We start from the raw sequence: 22,123 nt of genomic DNA, 5'->3' as shown, positions 1-22,123 counted from the left end.
TACAAGACACTTAATGAAAAAGTCAAGTGACAAAGAGCCAGTCATTCAGCAGGAAATGGACTTTCACTGAAATGTTGGCTGAAATTGACTTTTTTTCTCCCCAATTTAAAATATTTGGAGAATTCATTAAAGGCATATGGCTGCTTTTGATATGATGTAAAACATTGTATTTATCCACCTTAATATAAGGCAGAAATTTACATTTCCCTAAAACAGCGTATTTTTTGTTTCATTGTGGTTTTCCTTCATAGTTTGTATATCCAGATGTTGCCAGGAGTACACACTAACAAATGGCTCTGTAGAGAATGTTGGATATTAATAATATCATGAAATCCAAACGGTATTTTTGGCAGTTTGTTCAGAACCCCTTGTGCTTTCATTTCTGCTGTGAAACTGGACACACGTAAGGTGCCCAAACTGCCCACGTTTAGATGCAGTGCACTGCTTCAGTGTGTGCTAGTGCTTTGTTCTCTGTTCAGTACAGTGCAATATCTGTTCTTCATTCCCTGTGCATATGCAGTTGCTGGATTTTTTCCCAACATGGCTAGAAAGTGCAATTAATGGTAATGGATACTCTGGTAGTGGGAACCTTTATTTCTTCAGCCATAATAATAGCCACTTATTTTAGGACATATATTGTTGAATGACAGCTAGTGTTGGTGAGTATGTGTCCACAAAAGTGGGTTCATTTGGTCAGATTCTCAGCTGGCACAAATAGTCATATTTCCATGAGAAATAGTATGCTATATTAATTTATGGAATCCCAGCTGGGAATCTCAATCAATTTCAATAAAAAAATAATCATCATATTCCTCTGAAGCAAGAATTTCACAACCTAGCCTAAAGTGAATTTTGCTGTTTTAATAAATGTAGGTAGTCACTGGTTCATAATAAATCACATAAAATTAATGTAGTCAATATTTGATTATTTTAAAAAATTCATCCATTCCTTTTCATTGTAGGCAACAGAATCATTTGTGTATTGTATCTCAGCATGATAGTTTATATAGGAATAGTGTACTTAATACTGGAAAACTATCGTATAAATACAAATTACATTTTTTTTCATTAGCTAGCTAGCTTTCATTTCGAGGAAGAAGTACTCAGTCCATTACAAATGAGGCTGTGATTTCATGGGAGAGTGAAATACGTAATTTTTTTCAAGCCTCAACCATATATAATGAAATCTCTCTTTTGAAACCCAGTCTTAAGATGCATTTTGAAACATATTGACATTTAATAAAATCTTAGATAATTAAAATATGTTCAGTTATTTCAAATCTCCGTTTAAATTAGGGTAAAATTCTACCTCTGTGTCGGGGAAGTATTTAGCAAATAGTTACTATTATGCAATGACTGTGAAGTGTGTGTATATAAGAAAGAAGAAATTTTAATCTCTGAGTACATGCCAGTTGGTAACCTGGGTGTTATGTATTATAGATCTGTCAGACACTTCTTCAAGAGGATCTGTAGCCATAGTGTGTCTAGGTAACTCGAAGAAGAATCAAAGACCTCAGGCTGCCATTTCAAATTCAGACCTGTGCCCTGCTTCTGTACCTGGCTTATGTTTTTGTAGCCCTCGGCTGCTAGTTTACCACGATGGTTGTTTGGACTGTGTGAAATGAAGTGGTAGTCTGTCCAAGTCCCGTCCATTGTCTGAGAATCTATTAAAGACTCTAGCAAATGAATGATCATGGGTAATATAAAATTCTTTTTAAACACCATCAGGTGGTGGGTGCAGCAAAATAGCAGAATAAGCTGAAGTTTATACAGTCAGTAGCATTGTAGTAATTCACTGTCATCAGTACTGTTAACTCAAGAAATGAAGCCTGTAAAGGGAACCTATTAAGTACTGTAATTCAGCATCAAAACCCAGTGACTAACAAACAAGAGAAGGCTCTTCACTGTTTATGTGGTTTTACAAGTATAGCTTTGATTTCTGTTGTTAAAACTGTCTGCACTTAATACTAGAGCCCGATAAATAATGAAAAAACCCATGTGTGAGTATTATTAATACATATTATTAGTAACACTTTGCATATTCTGATTTGAAGTTGTCAGGAAGACAGTCACTTTCCATTTCAATTTCCATAAAGTGTTGTTTGTCCAGTTGCAACAAATGCTGAGCACAGCCCTGAGAGGACAAACTAGCTACCGATCTGGAGTTACAAGTTCACTAAGGTTTTATTTTGCGTTGTCCTGTTAGATGGTTTTGCCACAGTGTTCCTGATTCTTTTTAAAGGGCCCCTTGAGGATGCTATTGAGGATGAAGAGGAAGAGCGCCTGTCTGAGGAAAATGATACTGTCTCAAAAGAAGACTTTCCATTGGAGGAAAGCTTTTCTGCGGAGTTTGAGCCTGAAAATCTGAGCTGTGAAGAAGTGGAATACTTTTGTAACAAAGGTAATCATTGTAGCCCACCTCTAGTGGCAATACTGGCCAAACTGTGTCCAACTGGTCAGAGAGATTTTTTGGTTTAGAATGTACAAAGAGTCCTACTAATATAACGCCTTAAAAATAAGAAAATAAGTTGTGGAGTGAAGTCTGGTAAGGGATAAATATTTAAATGTGTTGGAAGATGTACTTTTCAGGGAGGTGAATGATCTTGTCTTTAATGTTTTCCTCCAAGAATGTTATTTTCTACGTATTTAACTGTAAAGAACAGGCCTCAGAAGTCAATTATTATCAGATTCGACGCTAGCAGTGCAGCATGTCTGTGCGTTGCTTCTTTGCCTAGGAAACATTGCTAGAAAAACAGATTGTGTCTGTAGATTCTAGGATTAAAATAGAGCTTGTTATATAACTTATTATGCATGGTAGAAAGCTAGTGATTTGTGAAAGGATAACTTTTAAAGTTGTGGGAGCCTTTTTGATGCATTTATTACTTGCAAATTATTGAGGGGATGGGTATTTTAGCAGAATTCACACCAATTCATTCTTACCCAATGTTCAGTGCTGTTTCCCATTCAGCTGACAGAAAAAGCACACTGCACTGTGATGTAGAACGTTGAATTAACCTTCTTCCTGCCAGTTTTCCACTTGATTGCTTTATTGTTTGTCTTCTGCAGGTAAGGATGCCTATCAAATAGCTGGAATTGTTGTGGTGATGTTCTTCTGTTAGTCCACAACCCCCTCAGGCATTTGGATGTCGATGATTTCTTTGTCTTTCTGCTTTTTCCCAGATATTGACATACATTTTCTCATGATAGCTTGATATGCTCTGGTTTTGTATTATTTTCACGTGTCTTGGACAAAGTAGAATAAATCCGTTTGAATAGTCAAGTGTTACGACTGCAGAATATTAGTCTTTCCTACAGACCTTCAGTCATCAGTGTGGAAGGCATGAAAATGTAATTTTTTTCTACGTCCTGGATGTCGCTTGCAAGCTTTCGAAAAATTAGTGTATTTTTTGTGCTGCAGGTTCTTGATACTTAGTAAGTATCTGAAACAGTCTAGTCTATAGTTTAGAGTTTAGCTGCTGTAAATCTTACTGTGAAGTAAGAGAGACCAGATTATGAATGGAAATGCTTTACAAACAGGGGCAGTTAAGTGCTATTATAGCTGTACTGTAAACAAATGCAGTTACTGTGCGTTCACTTGTTCACAGGCCTCTCAGACACCATTTTCCTTAGCTGGAAAAAAAAAAATACTTTTACTGGCATTACTAAATAATTGTTTAAACCACTGTTTTCTTAGTTGTTATACTGGCTTCTTTTGAGTTCCCTCTGTCAGCAGTGAAAGACTATGCACCACTGTCAGTTCATATCAGTTTGATTTAATTATGTCTCTGTACTTTTTGCTGCATTTCCAGGGCCCACCAATGTAAATACTACTGTTTTGGCTGCAATTCAGAAAAATACATGCTTTTTTTTGTTTGTTTAAAGCAATCAATATTGCAAAGTCATGCTGAATTTCAAGTGATCATCTTGGCATTTCCCTTTAGTGAAATCATCTTTCAGGGAAAACGTTGAACCCAGGCCATTGCATTAAACAAGATCAGGAATTAAAAGGGACCACATTTAAATCTGAATCATCATGTTTTTTATTAATGTCTCAACTTCTGCTGAATGTCCTGCTTCTTCAGTGTCACATCTTAAGTGTTGTTAGCATGAGGCCATGTATGTTTTTCTGAGAATAAGACCCAAGAAGACAAAACTAATCTGGAAAGCATATAAATGTCTTTTGTGCTGTTTTCTTAGTGGAAGGGTTTGTGACTGTATTATATATTAAATACTAAAAATGAGACTAACTCTCATGATTTTTGTCATGAATCTATTAACCATTCATAACGTTTTTTCTTTCTTTGTAGTGCTTCAGTATTGAAATTAAAAGATGGTATGTAAAATAAGCTTCTTTTTCTAAAAATATTTATTCTTTAACGTCATGAATAAAAGCTTGAAGATGAGATGTGTAGCAAATAGGTTAGAGAGCAAATAAAGGCATTCTAATTTCTGTTTTGAGGGCCTGACTTTCTGATTTTTATTTTGCTCTTTGACAGAATTGGCAGCCTGTAAACCAAATATCTTCAAAGGAGGGAAAAATAAGTGTAGATCTGTGTTTTCTCATGCGACAGGTTTCCTTTTCACAGAAAATATCACAATTGGCATGGGAATCCTTTATGCTATCTTGGGAATCCTTTATGCTATCTCTGCATTCTCCTCTTGCTAGCATGGACTGTGAAAGGTTTTTGAAAGTGAGGGGATTTTATTGGAAGCAAGTATTCATCTGTCCTGGCTCCCTGTTTCCCTCCCCCAGGGTTTCTTCCTAGCTGACCCAGAACAAGAGGGCAAAGGAGTAGTGGGGGCTTCCTGGAGGAAACAAGAGACATGGGCAACAAATGGCACAGCTGTTGGGGAGGAGATGTTTGTAAGGCTTCACCCATGGTATGTTTCTTGTACTTGCCCAGCTATGTAAATTCAAGCACCGCCTAAAACCAGAGGCTTTTAACTATGCAAACTATGCGCTGAAGGCAAAAATTTACTGAGCTCACAATTCATTCAGATGAGCGAAAGCAGAGGATGTGCACGTTCAGTACTTGATAACTTTGACTTTTTGACTGAAGAGATTTTCCTGTCAAACTATGCCTGATCATATTATAAGCAGAGAGCAGTCTCTTACTGTCTAAATTGCAAACAGCTAACCTTTATAAAGCCATACTTGTCATTCCCACCTTATTAATTTGGGTTTGCGAGATTGATTCAGCAGAATAGTTGCCAGAATTAGAAGGCGAAGGCAAAAGCCTCTGCAAAGTGTGAAGCAAATTAATCACATTGATTGAGCTACATGTCATTTTACAACTTCTCCGTTTTCAAAATCATGACTTTTGGCTATTATTTTTCCCTTCTCCTTTTGCTCATTAATGGCTTTTACAGCAAGGAATCTGGAAAATTCCCTCTCCCCCCAGACTTTTGCAACACCACAGAACTACAATTAACTTTGCTACATGTGAATAGATGTTCCTATGTAGTCTTCATTTACACTCAAATGTGAAGAAGTGAACAGAGTTTAAGCATGTAAATATTAAACGCAAAAATGGAAATTAGCAACTTCCTATTTATCAGGGATCAGTTTAAGCTTGCAACTCTGAATTTTTAACCTTCTGGATGAAGTTTCCCATCCAAGAATGAATATTTTAGAAGAGCCTCAGAACAGATGGCAGTTAGAATTTGTTTGCAATTTTGGCAGCGAGATTAGGGGAAAGAGAATATTTTGGAAACAGCAATAATAAGAACACAGTCATAGTGCTCTTACGCTGCAAAACTGCAGAGGTCTCAGTCTTTGGAGTAGAAACAACAAATTTGGTAGGAGGTAGCCTTGGAGGTAATGCATTGCATTTTGTCAGTTTGTGGTCTTTGAGAGTTGCTGGTTTTGCTCACTGTCGTGATTTAACCTGGCAGCTGGCAAATGACCACTTGACAGCCGCTCGCTCACCCCTTCCACTCTCCGCCCCAGCGGGGTGGGGAGGAGAAATGGACAAAAGGGGAAGCTCGTGAGTTGTGATAATGAGTTAAAGGCAACAGAGTTTACAGAGTTAATAATTTAATTAATAAAAGAATTTAATAAGGCAATTTAATTTAATTAATTACAGAGTTTAATAAGGAAATATTTATACTACTATTACTACTAATAATGATAAGTATGCAAAATAAATTATATACCATACGATTGTCTCACCACTCGATGACCAATTTGCAGTCAGTTCCTGAGCAGCAATCACAGAACCCGGAACTTGTGGATTTTTGTGAATTTTGCAGAACTCCTGAAGACCAAACTGCCGGAAAAGTTCAACCTCCTGGACAAGGGAGGATTCGAAGTCATGGACACAAGAGAGAAAGATTCCTGCTCCCTGTCCAACCCCCTTTTATAAACTGAGCATGATATGTATGATATGGAATATTTCATTAGCCAGCTTGGGCGGGCTGTCTGACTGTGCTCCCTCCCAGCTCCTGCGCACCTGCTCATCAGCTGAATATGGGAGACTGCAAAAGTCCTTGATTTCTTAGCAGTAACTGAAAACATCAATGTTATCAGCATTCTTCTTCTACTGAATCAAAAACACAGCAGCTACTGGGAGGACAATTGACTCTGTCCCAGACACAACCAGGACAGTTACTACAAATTTCTGCGCTGCAGATAAAGATGGTTTGTGATGATGCTCCACACAAGCATTTGGTGGTTTGTCCACACAAAGCCTGTGTTAGCCTGGAACCTGCATTGCTGAATTTTTTTTTTTAGTGTCCAGATAGTGGGTATCTGGAATCAGAGTCTGTATCAGGTTAAGATTATTTTAGATTAAATTCAGATCTAGAAGATTTGTTAGATAATGCCAGTATTTCTTCTAATAACAAAGATAGTGTGAATAAGGAGAAAGTAGCCTGTCTCCCATGCAGAAGCGTGATGGACTAGATGGCTGAAAGCCTACTATGGAAGCTAAAAGATAGTACATACAGATTAACTTTTGTTTTTTGTAGGTAGGGAGAAGAAAATGAGGTGATGCTAAAAAAGACAAGAGAAGTGAGCTAGAGGCATGATGGGGCTAATAAAGGCAGGAGGGCAGGTACAAGAAGGGAGCACAAACAACAGAACAATACAAAAGCCCAGAAGTCGGAGGTGATGCAATGAAAAGCAAAGTACTAATTCGAGTTCATTTGTTTTTTCAGTCTCTGACTGCTGTCATCCTGCCTCAAAACCCCCAGGAAAAGGGAACAAATATTCTTGTCTGTTATTCAGAAAGTTTGCCATACTCTTGTGGAGGCGACACTTCCTCTCTGCAAGCAGCAAGGAGCCTTGTCTACTTCGTAAGGGTTGGAATTGGCTAAATAAATTAAAGTTCCTTGTGACCTTCTTAGCAGAAGTGTTCAATGAGGGATTAACTTTCAAAAGGAAAAGTTATCTTGAGCAGTGAGAGAGATCACGTGAGATTAGTAGATGGTTAAGTAGCTGTGTTGAGAGAAGGAAAGAGGCAAGAGAAGAAAACGGAGGAAGGACGATAATCAAGAGAAAAAAATGCGGGACTCTTTCCAGAAGAAAGAGGCAAATGGAGGAATGCACATTTCTGATAACTGAAGAAAGAAGACATACCCATTTCTTGCTGCCATGCTTACCAGGACAAGTTTGTTGAATGCTCGTGTTCTTTGCTTGTAGTGCAACCATTGCCGTTGTTCCTCATGTTGTAAGCTTCCCATAGTTACTCCCATCACAAGGCAGCGTTGGCACCAGCCCTGGGTTTGAGGAGATTCAGTGACTTTAACACGACTGGTGGTAGACTGGAAAGCAAATGGCTTCTGTTTCCCACTGTTAGCTGTGCTTCAGTTAAGGACTTAGGAAGATATGGGAGATAAATAATGTGGCATCAAAACTGATTGTTTCATGATGCAATGCTTTTAGGATCTACAACATGAACTGCTATGTATGCCTGTAGCAAATCAGTGTTGATGCCTGGTTGCAGTTCCTGATACATTGCTTATCTTTTATTTGTGGGGGATGAGGGGAATCAAGTGCTGTCTGGAACTCCTGTACGGTTCTAAGTCAGCAAGAAGAGAACTCAGGGAATATATGGGCTTCTGCGTACTGACTGTGTACCTGCTGCTGTATTCTCATATTCTGCTTGGACAGGAGGGGGTGAGCGCAGAACCTGATCCAAGTTTTCTGCTCATGTACAGTATTTTGTCACTAGCCTCCCAGACCAGCTTAGGACTGGAAATTTTTATGTTAAACCATGTGACCTGATTGTGCAGCGAGGCTTGAGATTCAGGGAAACAGCTGCAGTGTGATTCTCGGTATAAGAAAAAGCATATACAAAGCTAAGTTCTTCTGTGCATTAATCTTTCTCTTCGTACTTCATGTGCAGAGCTATCATGCTACCATCTATAATACCAGCCAAACTCTTAACACCCTGAAAATGATTTCTGTGTGTCCATTTTTCCTCTGGAGTATGACTTTGTGTGTGTATGCCTGTGTGCATCTGTGTAAATATTCTTTGCCTCTTTCATGTTAGGCGTGTAATGACTAACAGTATGCTTGCTATTTTCTGTTTCTGGATCAAAAAGTAGATTTATGCCTTTTTTTCTTTCCTTCCTCCCCTCCCCCCCCCCCCCCCCGAAACCTTTTAATCAATAATGTTTCTCTCCCTTTCACTAAAGGATTTCATGACAGATTTCTACCTCTTTTGCTATAGCAAGTAGAAGTAGGATCAGTATAAGGCAGCTATACCATAATCACTTTGAGCTCAATAAGGAGATCTTTACAGGCAACTTTGTTCTTATTTCTTAACGGGATTAAGACGCTCAGCTCTTTAAATTCTTGCATATAACACTGACATTTTCAGGGTGTGTTTGGACCAGGGAGTTCAAAGAGAAGGAATAAAAAAGAAAAGCCAATATGACTTTGTTTTTTACCTTGCTGGAGGAGCTGTTTGTGCAAATCGCCTATAAGCTTATTGACCTGAATCTTTGACTCCTTGTTTTCTCTGGATTTGGCTGGAGTGTAGACACTGATAGAGCACTGATAGAGGTGATTGCACAGCCCTCGGCTTTGCTTGGCACCAGACACCCCCCCTCCCTGTGCCTGACATTATCTTTCCCTGGCAATACTTCTGTTCTCCTGGACCTCATATTCCTTTAATTTTTTAAATTTATTTTAATTCATTACATTTCTTTATGTAGGCTTTCCAAGTAAATGAAGGACACATTAATGCTTGTTGGTAAACAGAGACAGGAGAGGGCATGTGTGTGTGATGATGTATTTTCATCTCCTAAGATAACAAGAATCTGTGTAAAACTCAGTGCTGTTCCTTCCAGAAACACAATAGTTACCTCTCACTGACTTGTGCACATGTTTGTTAACCTGTGTTGGATTCTTGTGTTCCCCAGGGTGAGGTTTATCTGTACCCCATTCAGCTGAAAAAAAATGGAATCCTGTGCAGCTTCCATACTTTTTGTCACATGCTGAATATGGACAAAGGAAGGGGGTTCTCTGATAATAACCTGTGAAGGGAGCTAAGCTGGAATCAGATTGGCTCCCGAGAGGGTGACAGGAGACCTTTTTCTTCCAAACATGAGCATTTGCCTTGTACTTTGGCTATCATGCTTTCTCTTTTTTTCCTGTTCCTGGAGCTCACCACCTGTTTTCTTGCTAGAAGAGAAAGGAAATACCTGAAGAGGTTGGAGTGATTTTTTCACCATTCACTTGGGAGCACGGAAGGGATTCCCAAATAACAAGATTGTCTATCCTATACTTTTTTCTGTTTACTGCTAACCAGTATGTAAACCTCTTGGGAGATGTTTTCAGTCCAACTGACATCCATGCTGGTGTTAACATCAGCTTTTGTGGGATAAAAATTTGACCTAAGTTAGACAAGCAAAACCTTCTGTTAATCAAGAAATGAAATAATTGGTCATCAAACAGAAAACTGTATCTCAGGAAGAAACTAGCAAGCTGTGTGTCAAGAAGTAAAGACATAGAGCCAAATAGAAAACATTATTTTAACTGTACAGATTTATAGAGAGAAACACTTAAATAGCTTACTCAACTTTAAGCAGTGTATCAAAGCAACTCCAGCCTTTTCAGTCAGCACATTTTGGTTTTCTTAATAATAATGAAATTGTGAATTCTGTCCCAGCTATGAGGAAAGGGATTATTTGGTTGCAAGTAGTGTGATGTCCCCTTTCTAGAAAGTCACAGAACCTGAACTTGGATTGACTTATGTTTGAGCTCAAATTTGACAGAATGTGAATTGCAAATTAATAAGGTTAATCTTCTTTAAAAGATGAAATGCACAAATGACAAATTTCACCACGTTCTTAGTTCATGTGTACTGTGTATCTGTTACTGATTTTATTTATAATGAAGGTCCATTTTGCCTTTTTTATCTAATTTGGTGTTCTTGACACAAAAATTCTGAATACTTTTTGAAGAGTTCTGAGATATTGCCCAAAAAATTGTTGTCAACCCAGGTTGGAAAAAGAGTTGCTCACAGGCTGTGTACAATTTAAGTCAGCAGTGGGGATATTGGCAATAATTTAACTCGCAAATGATCAGAAAAAAAAAATAAATCATAGAATCATAGACTCATAGGTTGGAAAAGACCTCAAAGATCGTTGAGTCCAACCATCCACCCAGCACCACCATGCCTACTAAACCATGTCCTGAAGTGCCACATCTACACGTCTTTTGAACACCTCCAGGGATGTTGACTCAATGACCTCCCTGGGCAGCTTGTTCCAATGCCTGACCACTCTTTCAGTAAAGAAATTTTTCCTAATATGTAATGTAAACTTCCCTTGACACAACCTGGGGCCATTTCATCTCGTCCTATTGCTAGTTACTTGGGAGAAGAGACCATCACCTGCCTTACTACAACCTGCTTTCAGGTAGTTGTAGAGAGCGATAAGGTCCCCCCTCAGCCTCCTCTTCTCCAGACTAAACAGCCCCAGCTCCCTCAGCCACTCCTCATAAGACTTGTTCTCTAGACCCCTCACCAGCCTCGTTGCCCTTCTCTGGACATACTTCAGCACCTCAATGTCCTTCTTGTAGTGAGGGGCCCAAAACTGAACACAGTACTCCAGGTGTGGTGTCACCAGTGCCGAGTACAGGGGCACGATCACCTCCCTACTCTTGCTGGCCGCACTGTTCCTGATAGAAGCCAGGATGCTGTTGGCCTTCTTGGCCACCTGGGCACACTGCTGGCTCGTGTTCAGCCGGCTGTCAACCAACACCCAAAGATCTTTCTCCTCTGGGCAGCTTTCCAGCCACTCTTCCATAAGCCTGTAGCCTTGCATGGGGTTGTTGTGACCCAAGTGCAGGACCTGACATTTGGCCTTGTTGAAACTCATACAGTTGGCCTCGGCCCATCGATGCAGCCTGTACGGATCCCTCTGCAGAGTCTTCCTACCCTCAAGCAGATCGACACTCCCACCCAACTTGGTGTCATCTGCAAATTTACTGAGGGAGCACTCAATCCCCTCATCCAGATCACTGATAAAGATGTTCAACAAGACTGGACCCAAAACTGAGCCCTGGGGAACACCACTCATGACTGGCTGCCAGCTGGATTTAACTCCATTCACCGCCACTCTTTGCGCTCAGCCATTCAGCCAGTTCTTTATCCAGCAGAGAGTACACCCATCCAAACCAAATGCCACATTTATGACATTGTTGGATAAATGTTGATAAGTCATTTATTACTGCTGGAGAGATTCTTGTGGATAATAGAAAAAGAAGCATTTATTTATGACTTCTGAGTCTTTTTCTTGGGTTTGACTCATAGAAGCCTAGGCTGTTCTTGAAACCATGTATAATACAGCATGTATATGGAATCATACCTCAGACGATAGGGAATTGGCTGCTTTTGATATTGAAGCACCTGGAGTGTTGATTTTTTCGAATAAAAGCATCAAACTCTTTACAACAAGATAAATTAAAATTTCACTTTTTAAGGACAGATATGTATTGCTACTCATTATGTAGCAGTTTGTGGAAATCACATGAAAACGGGGTGTGTATATGATAATGATTTCAGCTGCACATTATAAAAGGATGAAGAATTCTTCTTCTTCTTGGATGAAGAATTCTCATAAGAGACGTAGTATTTCTGCACTGGGGAAGGAACAGCTTTTTTATTTAATTAAGTTGAAATACGAACTTGCAGAATAGTCTTCAGACTTAGAGTTTGAAACTTGCTAGAGTGTCTCAGAAGTCATCTCTCTGTTCCGCTGCAGAGTGTTTTAAAATCTCATGGATTATCAATTTCCATTGAAATAATTTTTGAAAATTATACTAAGCAACAGTCTTTGTTTCGGACATCTAAACACCTCTAAAAATGTGCTTCTGCTGAGAGTCTAGTCAAGTGCCTAGAGCTATGTTAAGTTTGAACCCCAGTTCTTGTATTTGAAGTTTTAATGGGGAAAGATTGAAAAGATGCAAGACCTTCTTTTTTTTCCTTTAAATCTATAGAAGTATATCTGAATGATACTAATTTATAGTACTGGTGCCATAAGAGTTGCTCCCTAAAAATTAGTATAAATATAAAACTCATTAATGGAAGGGAAGTCTGGAATACAACTTAGAGAACACTTTCACTGTTCTGCAGGAAATACATTTGAATGAGTGATTCTTGTCTTGAAAGGACTTCAAAAGCAAACAGTGAGATAATGAGAACATATCAAACATTTAGAGAAAGAGGAAGGCCAGACTCAGTGTAGATGAACTTGCTGTGTCTTATCCCAGGAGAAAAGTGCCATAGCTGAATTGGTTGGAAATAATTGACAGTGTTTTTTAACATGATCACTGTGCTGAAATGTCATTGTGTCAAGATGTCATTTTGTTAAACAAAGCAGTGATTTTAATATAAATCAAAATAGTTTCTGTACAGTTATTTTGGAGAGTTAACAGCTTGCACACATGTAGGTGCTCACTGACACACAGATATTCATAGACCTTTCCTAAAAGTTAGGAGAAGAGACAGTGCATTATTTCTGACATTTGCTGGATAAATAATTTTAAGAGTGCTTAGGGCAACTAGAAACATACAGTTATTTCAAATGAGATTTATCCCAGGAGAAATTATGATTGTTAATCAGCATGACAGAAAACAATAATTGCTTGCAAAGAAGCAAAGTGTTGAGATGATTAATATAATCTGAAATAAAATGCAGTGGATTAATATGTACAAGTGCTGGTTTCTTTCAGGTGTGTTAGCAAATCAGTCATTTGAGGGCCAGATTTTGCTCATGTTTACTGTATTTGTAGAGTAGGGTGTCTCTGTTGACTTTGGTGGGCTTCACTGAAATGATTTCTGATGTATATCAGATAAAGTGATAACAGTCTGGTAGTGACAGCACCAGATCTCTCTTTCTGTCCTTGCAAGGCTTGTAGAACAAACCCATTTGCATGGCACTGTAGCCACTGTAGTTGTTTACCTTGTCCTCACACCAGGTGAGAAATATAGCACAGTATGGAAACATCCCTCCCAATTGCTTTAATATCTTTATTCTTGGGGTTCTATTTCCATTCCATGAACTTAAATCTTTATTTACATATATTTTATACCCAGAATGTTTTATATCTGCTGAAAACTTGCATTGCCATTGAAATTAGAGACTTCAGCTTGTCAAATATATGCACAGAATACTTTAAAAAGTGGTAATCCACAAGGACAGTTAAGTCCTGTTAGATGTCATTGGAATTCTTAAGAATAGAGTGTGCTGCCAAAAAGTAACTTACATGGAATGAATTAAGTACACTGCAGTTGTATTTTAAGTTGTATATGGTTTGCTTCAAAGTTAAGTGAGTGTTGTTTCTGAAGAGGGGTTGCTAGCAATGATTCTCAGCTCGCAGTGTGTTTCTTAGGATTCAAGAGCAAGATTATCAGTGTGTGTAAGCTGTGTTACTGGTCGTAGGCATTGTGATAAAGCAAATAACAAAGCACAGTTTTTGAATGCTAATTAATAGTTTCTGAAGTTCTGGCATCTATTTCATGGATACAGTCTGAGAATCCTTCTTTGGTTTGATCCAGAATTACTGCCACTGTAGGTGGTGGCAGGAAGAAGGAAAGGGCCTCTCCCCCCATGTCCCCAAGAAAGCCTGCTCCTTCACCACTGGTTGCACTGGCCTGTTAAGGTACGTAAGGTTATGTACCTTGCCGAATTAAAGTCTGCAGTGAGTGACTCGCCAGGCCTCTGCATCACATCTGTTTTCTCTTTTGGCAGTACAGAATGCTACAGGCTTTGTAACAATTTATTTCTGCATTGATTTATTATAATTGAGAAGTGGTGTTTCACTCTGAACAGCTGTATTAGGATGTTAACAATGTAAGTTTACATTTGTGCTGCCAGGAAGAATGAGCACAAACTGAATTTCAAACTTTTAATGTTCTTTCACTCTAATAGAAGCTCCTGTGTGCTGTTTGTGACTGGCACAGCCCTTCACCCAAAGCTATTTTGTCTGATGATAAAACCATGAGTGTATGAAGCTTGCACATTTTTTATCTCTTTTATGACCTTATCTTTTGTGAGTGGCTTCTGTGAAGGTATCCGAACTATAGGAAGCACCTGGCAAACATATATGATATCTATGCTGTGATAAGCAGTTGTGAACAAGAAAGTAGATCCGTCAGTTTTGAACTGTTCATTGTTAAAAATACGTTGTTGATTCTGCTGATTGCAAAATACGTTACAGAGTGACTAACAGCTGCTGTAACATTCCTAGTCAGGAAAGTTCAATAGTTATATTGTACGAGACTTTCTGGAAGAGCCTACTGTTGATAGGAACAACATGGATTAGAAAAGCAGGGTTGAGAAGAACTGCTAACCCATGTATTTCTTTAAAATATTGCAACTACTTGTGGTACAAGCTAATTAAGTACAAATTGGGAAGTCTTTAATTTGTTAAAATGATTAAAGTGAAATTACATGTTAATATTCAAGTCTCTCTTTTCCTATGTGTGGGTGTTGTCAGAGATGTTAGAATTCTCCCTCTTGTGTTTCTGGTAATATGTCTCCTTTACAGTCTTCACATTCCGTGATCAACCGTACCACCTCAAATTACAGGGGTTCAGCGTGTTCACTTGCATCTATTGGATAAACTCTAGGATATTAAAAATCACATTAAAAAAACTTCAAACTGTTTTTGAAGAGCAACAGAAACAGTTAATGCTGGTAAGAAATAGTAAGGTGAAATAGCAAGATTAAAATTCTATGCATTTTACCGTGTTGAAGTTGTTTAAGACTTCTTTTTTTCTCTTAGTTAAGCAGCATTCTGTGTATTCAGCGCTTTATCATAAGGCAGAGATTTGTTTCACCTAGCTTTAGCTGCCTAAAGATAGGTTCCTAGTCTAAGCTGTGCTTTTCAGAGGATGATTCATTTCAACTATCTCAGACACCAAGAGGGGTCTCCTATCTCAGGCATCCTCGAATAGGATGAGTCACTGTGGAGGTTTCTCCCTACCCTGTCTACAGGAGTGCCTACATAAGTAGTCTGGACTAGCTTAACCTTCAGACATCTAAGGTTAGAGGAGATCAATTCTGCCTGAAGTGTAGATTTAATACAAAATATAGAGGAATACCTGAAAGTCCAGTAGGCTTAATTGGCTCATGACTAAACATACTATATGGTATTACAGGTTTTTGCTCATATAAATCTTTTTCTCATGCAGTAACGTTCTTTTAAAGGACAGCACTCACTTACTGATCTTAGTTGCCAGAAGGAAAAACTTAAACAGATGGAGGTTTTTCTTTGTTTTAGAGCGTTTATCATTGCCTGTACTTCTATACCACTCTGGTGTTGATGGCAAAAAGTTATTTCTCCTTTAACTTAAATACAAAATGTAATTGAGCAGCAAAGTGAAGAAATAAGCATGAGAAAAAACCAAAGCAAGGGGATTAAAGTGGTATAAAGAAGGCAAAAAACCCACTTGATTTGACTTGGAAGAACAAAAAAACCCGACGTCCTGTATCCAATTAAATGTCTACACCTGTAGATTGAAGAAAAATGTAATCAGTTTTAAAATAAGTATAAATAAAAAGTCTTATTGAGACTGAAAAATAGTCAGTGAATGAACAAAAAAAGTAAACAATGGAAGGAAAATAAGTTCTGTAAGGAAATAAACTCCTTTGTGCTGAACAAATGTTAGCTGCTAAAGTAACATTAAGTAAGAGGAAAGAAAAGAAGAAAGCTTGGGAGACGTGTTTTGATATCAGGTCTTTTGCTCAGCCTCATTTTGGCTTTTTAAAGTTGCAGTGTCTCCAGCACCAAATGGATTGACTTGGTTGTCCATTTGCGTCTGACCTTGATGCTCAGCTGAGCCTAGTATAGACTTGCTTCACTGGTGGGTTCTGAAGCCCCCAGAAATGTAGCATTTGTTGGTTTCACAACCGGATTGCTTCAGTACGGAGGGAGAGTAGTATGGGGAAACAGGAGAAATCCATGTTGTGATATTTCAGGTGTGTAATGCATGGACTTGGTAGTTGATGAATAATAGAAAATACCAATGAAAATAATTAAAAGTACTTTAGATGCAAAAATAGTGTTCCTTAATGTAAATTCTACACATTTTGTTCTACTCTATTTGCACAGGACATGCATTAATTCATGAAAATTTGATTATGAAAAACACGTAACACCGTACTTCATGAAACACTGAAAAAGGAAGTTAATGAAAAGTTAAGCCATCTGCTAACATACATTTTCAGATCTTTCCTCATCTCCCAAATACTTAATTACTGTGTGCTGTAGGTTGTATACCTTAGCTGTAGTTCTGTGCTTCCTTTGCCCTTCAGCCCAATCTTTTCACAAAAGTTTCTCCTCCTCTTTCAATTCTAATAGTTTTGTTTGTTTGATGTTCTGGTTGGTTGCATTGATTGAAAGAATACTCAAATTTGCATGCTAACGCCAGGTTTGCATGTATTATAACTTGGAGAAACTTTTATATTTTGGAGCTAGGATTTTCTATGTGTGGGCTCTATGTAGAAGAATTCTTATTATTTCTATGTTTTGTTTTTGTTGTTCTGATTTAGTCCATAGAGATCTATTGTTTACAGTGGAAGAAAAACATTTTCTTTAGTATAAAAATTCCAGTTTTAAGAGCTTTCTGTGGTGATTATACAGCTAGAGTTAGAAACTCATGGTCAGAATTGCCATTGCTGTGAAGTGCTTTCCAACTTTTTGGAGAAAACCAGAGCAGATCTTACCTTTTACAAAGGTAAAAACATCCGATAGGTTCTTCAGTCCACCCAAAAAAAGGCAGAATTCTCTTTGGTTACTACAAAGTAACTATCCAAATGCTAATTCAAAATAGGGTAGTTGTTTAAAAAAAAATAATTAGTACGACTACTCCTAAGAAACTTGATAGCTTTTTCAGTATATGAGTATTTAGGATGGTCTTCTGAAAGGTAACTTCAGATTGAACTGAAGCATGTGAACTTCAAATGCCTGGGTAAAATTATGCAGTGTGTTTAACAGATAAATTGTACTAGATATTCATGTCTTTTAGTTTTAAGTGCCTATGAATACACTGGATTATATTTTTAGTACTATGAATGCACAGAACTGTATTTTTGTTAATGAAGTCTGGAGTGAGTATTGTACTATGTTTGTGTGATAAGTTGTTTACCAGGCACTTATACTTAGGATTTGAAAAACTGTGTTTTTTGTGAATGCAAGGGAGAATGTGTTATTACAAGACGTTATATGTGCACATGAAGTTAATAATTTATAGTGTTTGTATATAATCATGTACTTGAAAACTCTGGGTCACAATCTTATCTGGTATAAATATAGCTCCAGTGATAATGTATGGGGATCTGGCATGGTTTGTTGTAATCACATTTCTTTACCTATGTTGCTAATAAAAGCTTTTGTTATCATGAGTGGGGAAAAAATTACAAGTTACTGCTTAATTGCTGTGGTCTTTGCTCCTTCTTGTTCTCCTGTTGTCAAATCAACAAACAGTCTGATTTTCAGATTCTAAAATACACGACATTTGTTTTTTAGTGCTGCCACTTTGGGACACAGTTTTTTATAAAGTGTGCTTCAAGATTGTGAAAAAAATGTAAACTATATTTCAGTCCTATTTGACTGGTGTAGTTAATTTTGTAGATTTGATTTTTTTCTGTTCTTCGTAGTGTCTTCCTATCCAAGAGTTTCTTGGAGTGATTAGTAGTAAAATTTAAAAAAAATGTCTGCAAATACAGTAAAGTGCTGGCCTGATAAGCCCTTGGAGATGTCCTTTAACACATTACTGTGACCAGACTATTTTATCTTATGACCTGAACCCCTCACCTTCAGTGTAATTTTTTGTAGTGGTTATTTCAAAGTACTTTTGCATGGAGCTTACATAGAGTCTTTGTTTAACTAAAATAACCACTTTCAACAAGGAGTTCTTCAAATAAAAATCTCTAAAAATTTAATCTTATCATAATTTTTGGTGTGTCCTATAATTAATCAGAAATGTTATGTTTCTTTAGATAAAGCTTGATAGGGAGAAAATTATCATAGGGGCTTGCTGGTAGCTTATAATGTTTAAGGGCAAATTCCTTAGATGGCTAAATAACACAAAGTAGCTATCCACTAAGTGTCTGAAAAGCCTCCATGTTTAGTGGACTGTATTTTTGTACTGAGTGTCGTTAATCTACAATGCATAAGCAACAGTGGAGTGTCAATTCAAGAAAACACATCACTGAAAGCACACGTTCCTGGGGAGTAACCAGCTGATTTCTTTTTCTCATTTGTGCGTACGAACTTAATGATGTTTTGTGCATTGGTTTACAGAATTAGGTGCAAGTTGTGATTCTGGTTTTTAAGCATATAGAGTAAACGTTGATTTCCAGGTTTTTTCTTTCCTCAGAAATGGAAAGGATTTGGTACTCTGGGCTTGTTGGAGTCACTGGGAACTCACAGATGTTTACGTGTCTAATTTTTTTTTTTCATTTTCTCTCTTTTTGTAGACAGGCCTATGTTTTCACTTACGCATGTAAGCAGTTGTTTTGATATTGTAGGAACTCTAGCTACAAGTCATTACTGAAATACGTCAATACAGTGTTTCTTTGATTGTTTTTTTCAGGCAACGAAGAAGGCATCCAGGAGGCAGCAGAATCTGACGGCGATGCAAGGTCAGAAAAACCAGGGCAGCTTGCTGTGGAAACTGAAGATTGGGATGGGCCAGGTAGGAACAAACAACTGACAGCCAAGAGAAATTTTTTAAACTATATTTCAGTATTTTTTAATATCATTACTTAAGTAGGTGTGTTATGCTTTGCATTGATGTTTAATGGACTGTTTCTTTTCTGATGCTTTGGAGTCCAGGATAGTGACATAGAAGTACTAAGATAAAGTTCTTGAGTAAAGAATAGTTTTGGCTGTGCCATTTTGTAAATTGTTCAACATAAAATGCTTTACCTACCTGCTTGATATAGAGGAAAATGTTGTTGCTGCTTAGAATTTTAGGATTAAAATTTATCAGTAAGTTCCATGGTTGTATTAAGGGAGAAGGTTTTCTGTTCTGTTTCCTGAGGCCAGAAGACCAACCAAACGCCTGTGTCCCTTCTCAGGCTTTGTGCCTACATTTAGAAGTATGTTGAGCTTAACAAATAGGTATGGTATCTATTGACATTTTCAAGGAATTTGTTTACCTGCTTTAGCGTGATAGAAATCATTTAGCACACCTGGTCATTGATTCCAGTTGAAAGAGAAGCTCCTAGACTGCAGTCAATGAAGTGATAGAACTTCACATTAAAGCAGTAATTCACAGTAGCATTTTCTGTTATGGACATTGAAGATGGTGCAGGCATAACATTGCTAAGAAAGAAGACGTGATGGTAACATGGGAATACTTTCCAAGATTCTGTTCAGTATCAATATGTAAAACCTGTGTTGTACCCGGAAAGTACCTAAGACAAAGGGGTAAATTGTATTTCTCAGTTAGGCAATTCTGCAGTTGGATTCAGTGCAATTTTTTTGTGGGTTTGAACCTTGAAATGGTTCTTAAAAATCTATTATATTGTCTATATTGTAGTAATACTGTTGGAAAATGTGCATATTAAAATGCACAAGAGTATTTAGTGTTAAAATACATTTTAAATAATGCAAAAGTCATCTTTGGGTGTTGCAGGGTGGCCTTTTCCAGCTTCATAGTAGACTTAAAGGCTGCCAGTGATTAACATATGACTTGTTTTTAATTTCATTATAAATAAACTCTGTCTGAAATCAATATTTTTTTTGTTGCTTTTTTGGGTTTAGTGTATTTCAGCACAGTTGAATATACATTTTGTAGGCTGCTACTGCTTTTTATGTGAGCTATCTTATACAAAAATTTCAGAGATATCTTTTATGACAGTATGGACTAAAAGGAGTATTTTTTATTTTGTTGGGAAAAAACTTTCAGTTAAACAGTAAAATGTATGTATTTCTTGTTGTATTTATTGGTAGCTTGGACATGCAATAAGATAGAAATAAAAGCTGAATGTGGGAAAATTCCTTTTGACTTCAGAAATCTGATGACCACCAACATGAAATAAGCAGCTCTATTCTATTTAAATATTGGTTCTTTACAATGGTATAATATGTATGAAGAAAGAGGTGGATACATACCACATTGCCATACTGTCCATCATGCATGCTTTCTTAAATGAATTTGTTTATTATTGATATGGAAAAAGAAACAAGCAACAGAAGATCGTTTATGACCATGTAGTACAAAGTTAACTTCTTTCAGATATTTGGAAGAAAACCCAAAGCATGAAATTTTTTTCCTATATAGAAATGTATTTTAACACAGCAAAACCAGAACCATTAACTTTTCTTGAGCAACGTCGCCAACTCGTGGCGGAAATTCTACCTCAAAGAGTAGATGACTATATGTTCTTTGTTATCTGGTCTGTCTGTGGTCTCCTTACTGAGATGGAGCTCTCTCAGGATCCAACAGTGACTGTTCTGCATGATACAAGTAGCTGTCAGCTGATGATGTGAACTGTGACAACTCAAGGATTCATATACATAGTAGAGCTGTTTTGTTATTTTAATGTCTTTCTCTTTTTTTAGGACTAAGGGAATATATTGTTACTTTCAGAGCCAGTACTTACCAGGGACTGAAATTCTGCGAGTTATTCATTAGCAACAATTTACTCACAAATGAGTAAAAATTAAGCTTTCGATATTGATTAAAGTTTCATTTTGTTTGCAAATTTCCATTATTAAATGGTTCACATGCTTTCCCAAGCCTTTATACTTAGAATATTTTTATGAAGAATAATCTAGAGTTAGATGTGCTGTAGCTTTGAAGAGTTTCTGCTGAAGCAGCCTTTCAGATTGTATAGTCTTGTGGCCTTCACTGACCATCAGGGAAATGCAGAGATAATGCCTACTCTGTGTAGTCACTTTGGGTGTTACCTGAATGGCTTTTAAAGTATCTTCAGTTTTCATTGTTTCTGTCCTCATTTTTTACAAATTCTTTCTAATGAGAAGACTACTCTGAAATAATGGAAACTGAGGTCAATAGACTGTTTATGGACACACAGTGAAGAACCTGATCCTTTTTCTGTTATAGCCAACGGCAGAAGTCCAAGGTATAGAAAGAGTCTGCAGAGGAAGACTGGGCTTCAACAAATTTTAGATGCAAAAACATTTCTTTAAACATGGAAGCAGAAGTCATTTTGCAGCCTTAAATATACTGTTTGCTATCAGATGGATGCCTTGATATGTGTAGATATGTATAGTTCTATAGCCTTTGTATTATTGCTAGGATTTCAGTGCATGTGAGGCCAGTGATCAGTGTATTAACACGTAATGAACAAAAGGCAGATCGCCTACATGTCTTCTACAGACATCACACTAGAGAACACGATTATTCCCTTTCTTACTGGGTATCTGTTCTATGTAAGAACAAAAACCTCCTAAATTTGGGGATTATGAATGAAATATCCTAGAGGTTCCATGCTTCCATACCAAAACTTTCTTAAAATCTCTGAAAATTTTAGATTCCACGCTCCTCAACTGAGAAATTCTTGAATCCAATATAAGGAAATGATGTATTATATGCCATCTTGACAGATAAAGAAAAAATGATTTACAGAATTAGGAATTAGTGCTTGCTTATCATCCAGTGGTCATGCCTGTATTGGTGAACTCATGTTC

General features: G+C 37.4%; 1 protein-coding gene across 3 annotated transcripts in view; it reads left to right on the top strand.

The window, feature by feature from the left end:
• The window catches only part of ZFPM2 (zinc finger protein, FOG family member 2), a 322,170-nt gene that overhangs the window by 60,511 nt on the left and 239,536 nt on the right, over positions 1 to 22,123 (top strand). For 2 of the 3 annotated variants that reach the window (XM_075415694.1, XM_075415693.1), the window contains exons 2-3: positions 2,243 to 2,401; positions 19,056 to 19,157. In XM_075415694.1, the coding sequence (XP_075271809.1) occupies positions 2,243 to 2,401; positions 19,056 to 19,157 (261 nt within the window). The remainder of the gene's footprint in view (positions 1 to 2,242; positions 2,402 to 19,055; positions 19,158 to 22,123) is intronic. The other variant, XM_075415695.1, reaches the window with a different exon arrangement.

Source organism: Opisthocomus hoazin, chromosome 3 (assembly GCF_030867145.1).
Source record: "Opisthocomus hoazin isolate bOpiHoa1 chromosome 3, bOpiHoa1.hap1, whole genome shotgun sequence".
NCBI lineage: Eukaryota > Metazoa > Chordata > Aves > Opisthocomiformes > Opisthocomidae > Opisthocomus > Opisthocomus hoazin.
This window is presented reverse-complemented; position numbering and strand designations above follow the sequence as displayed.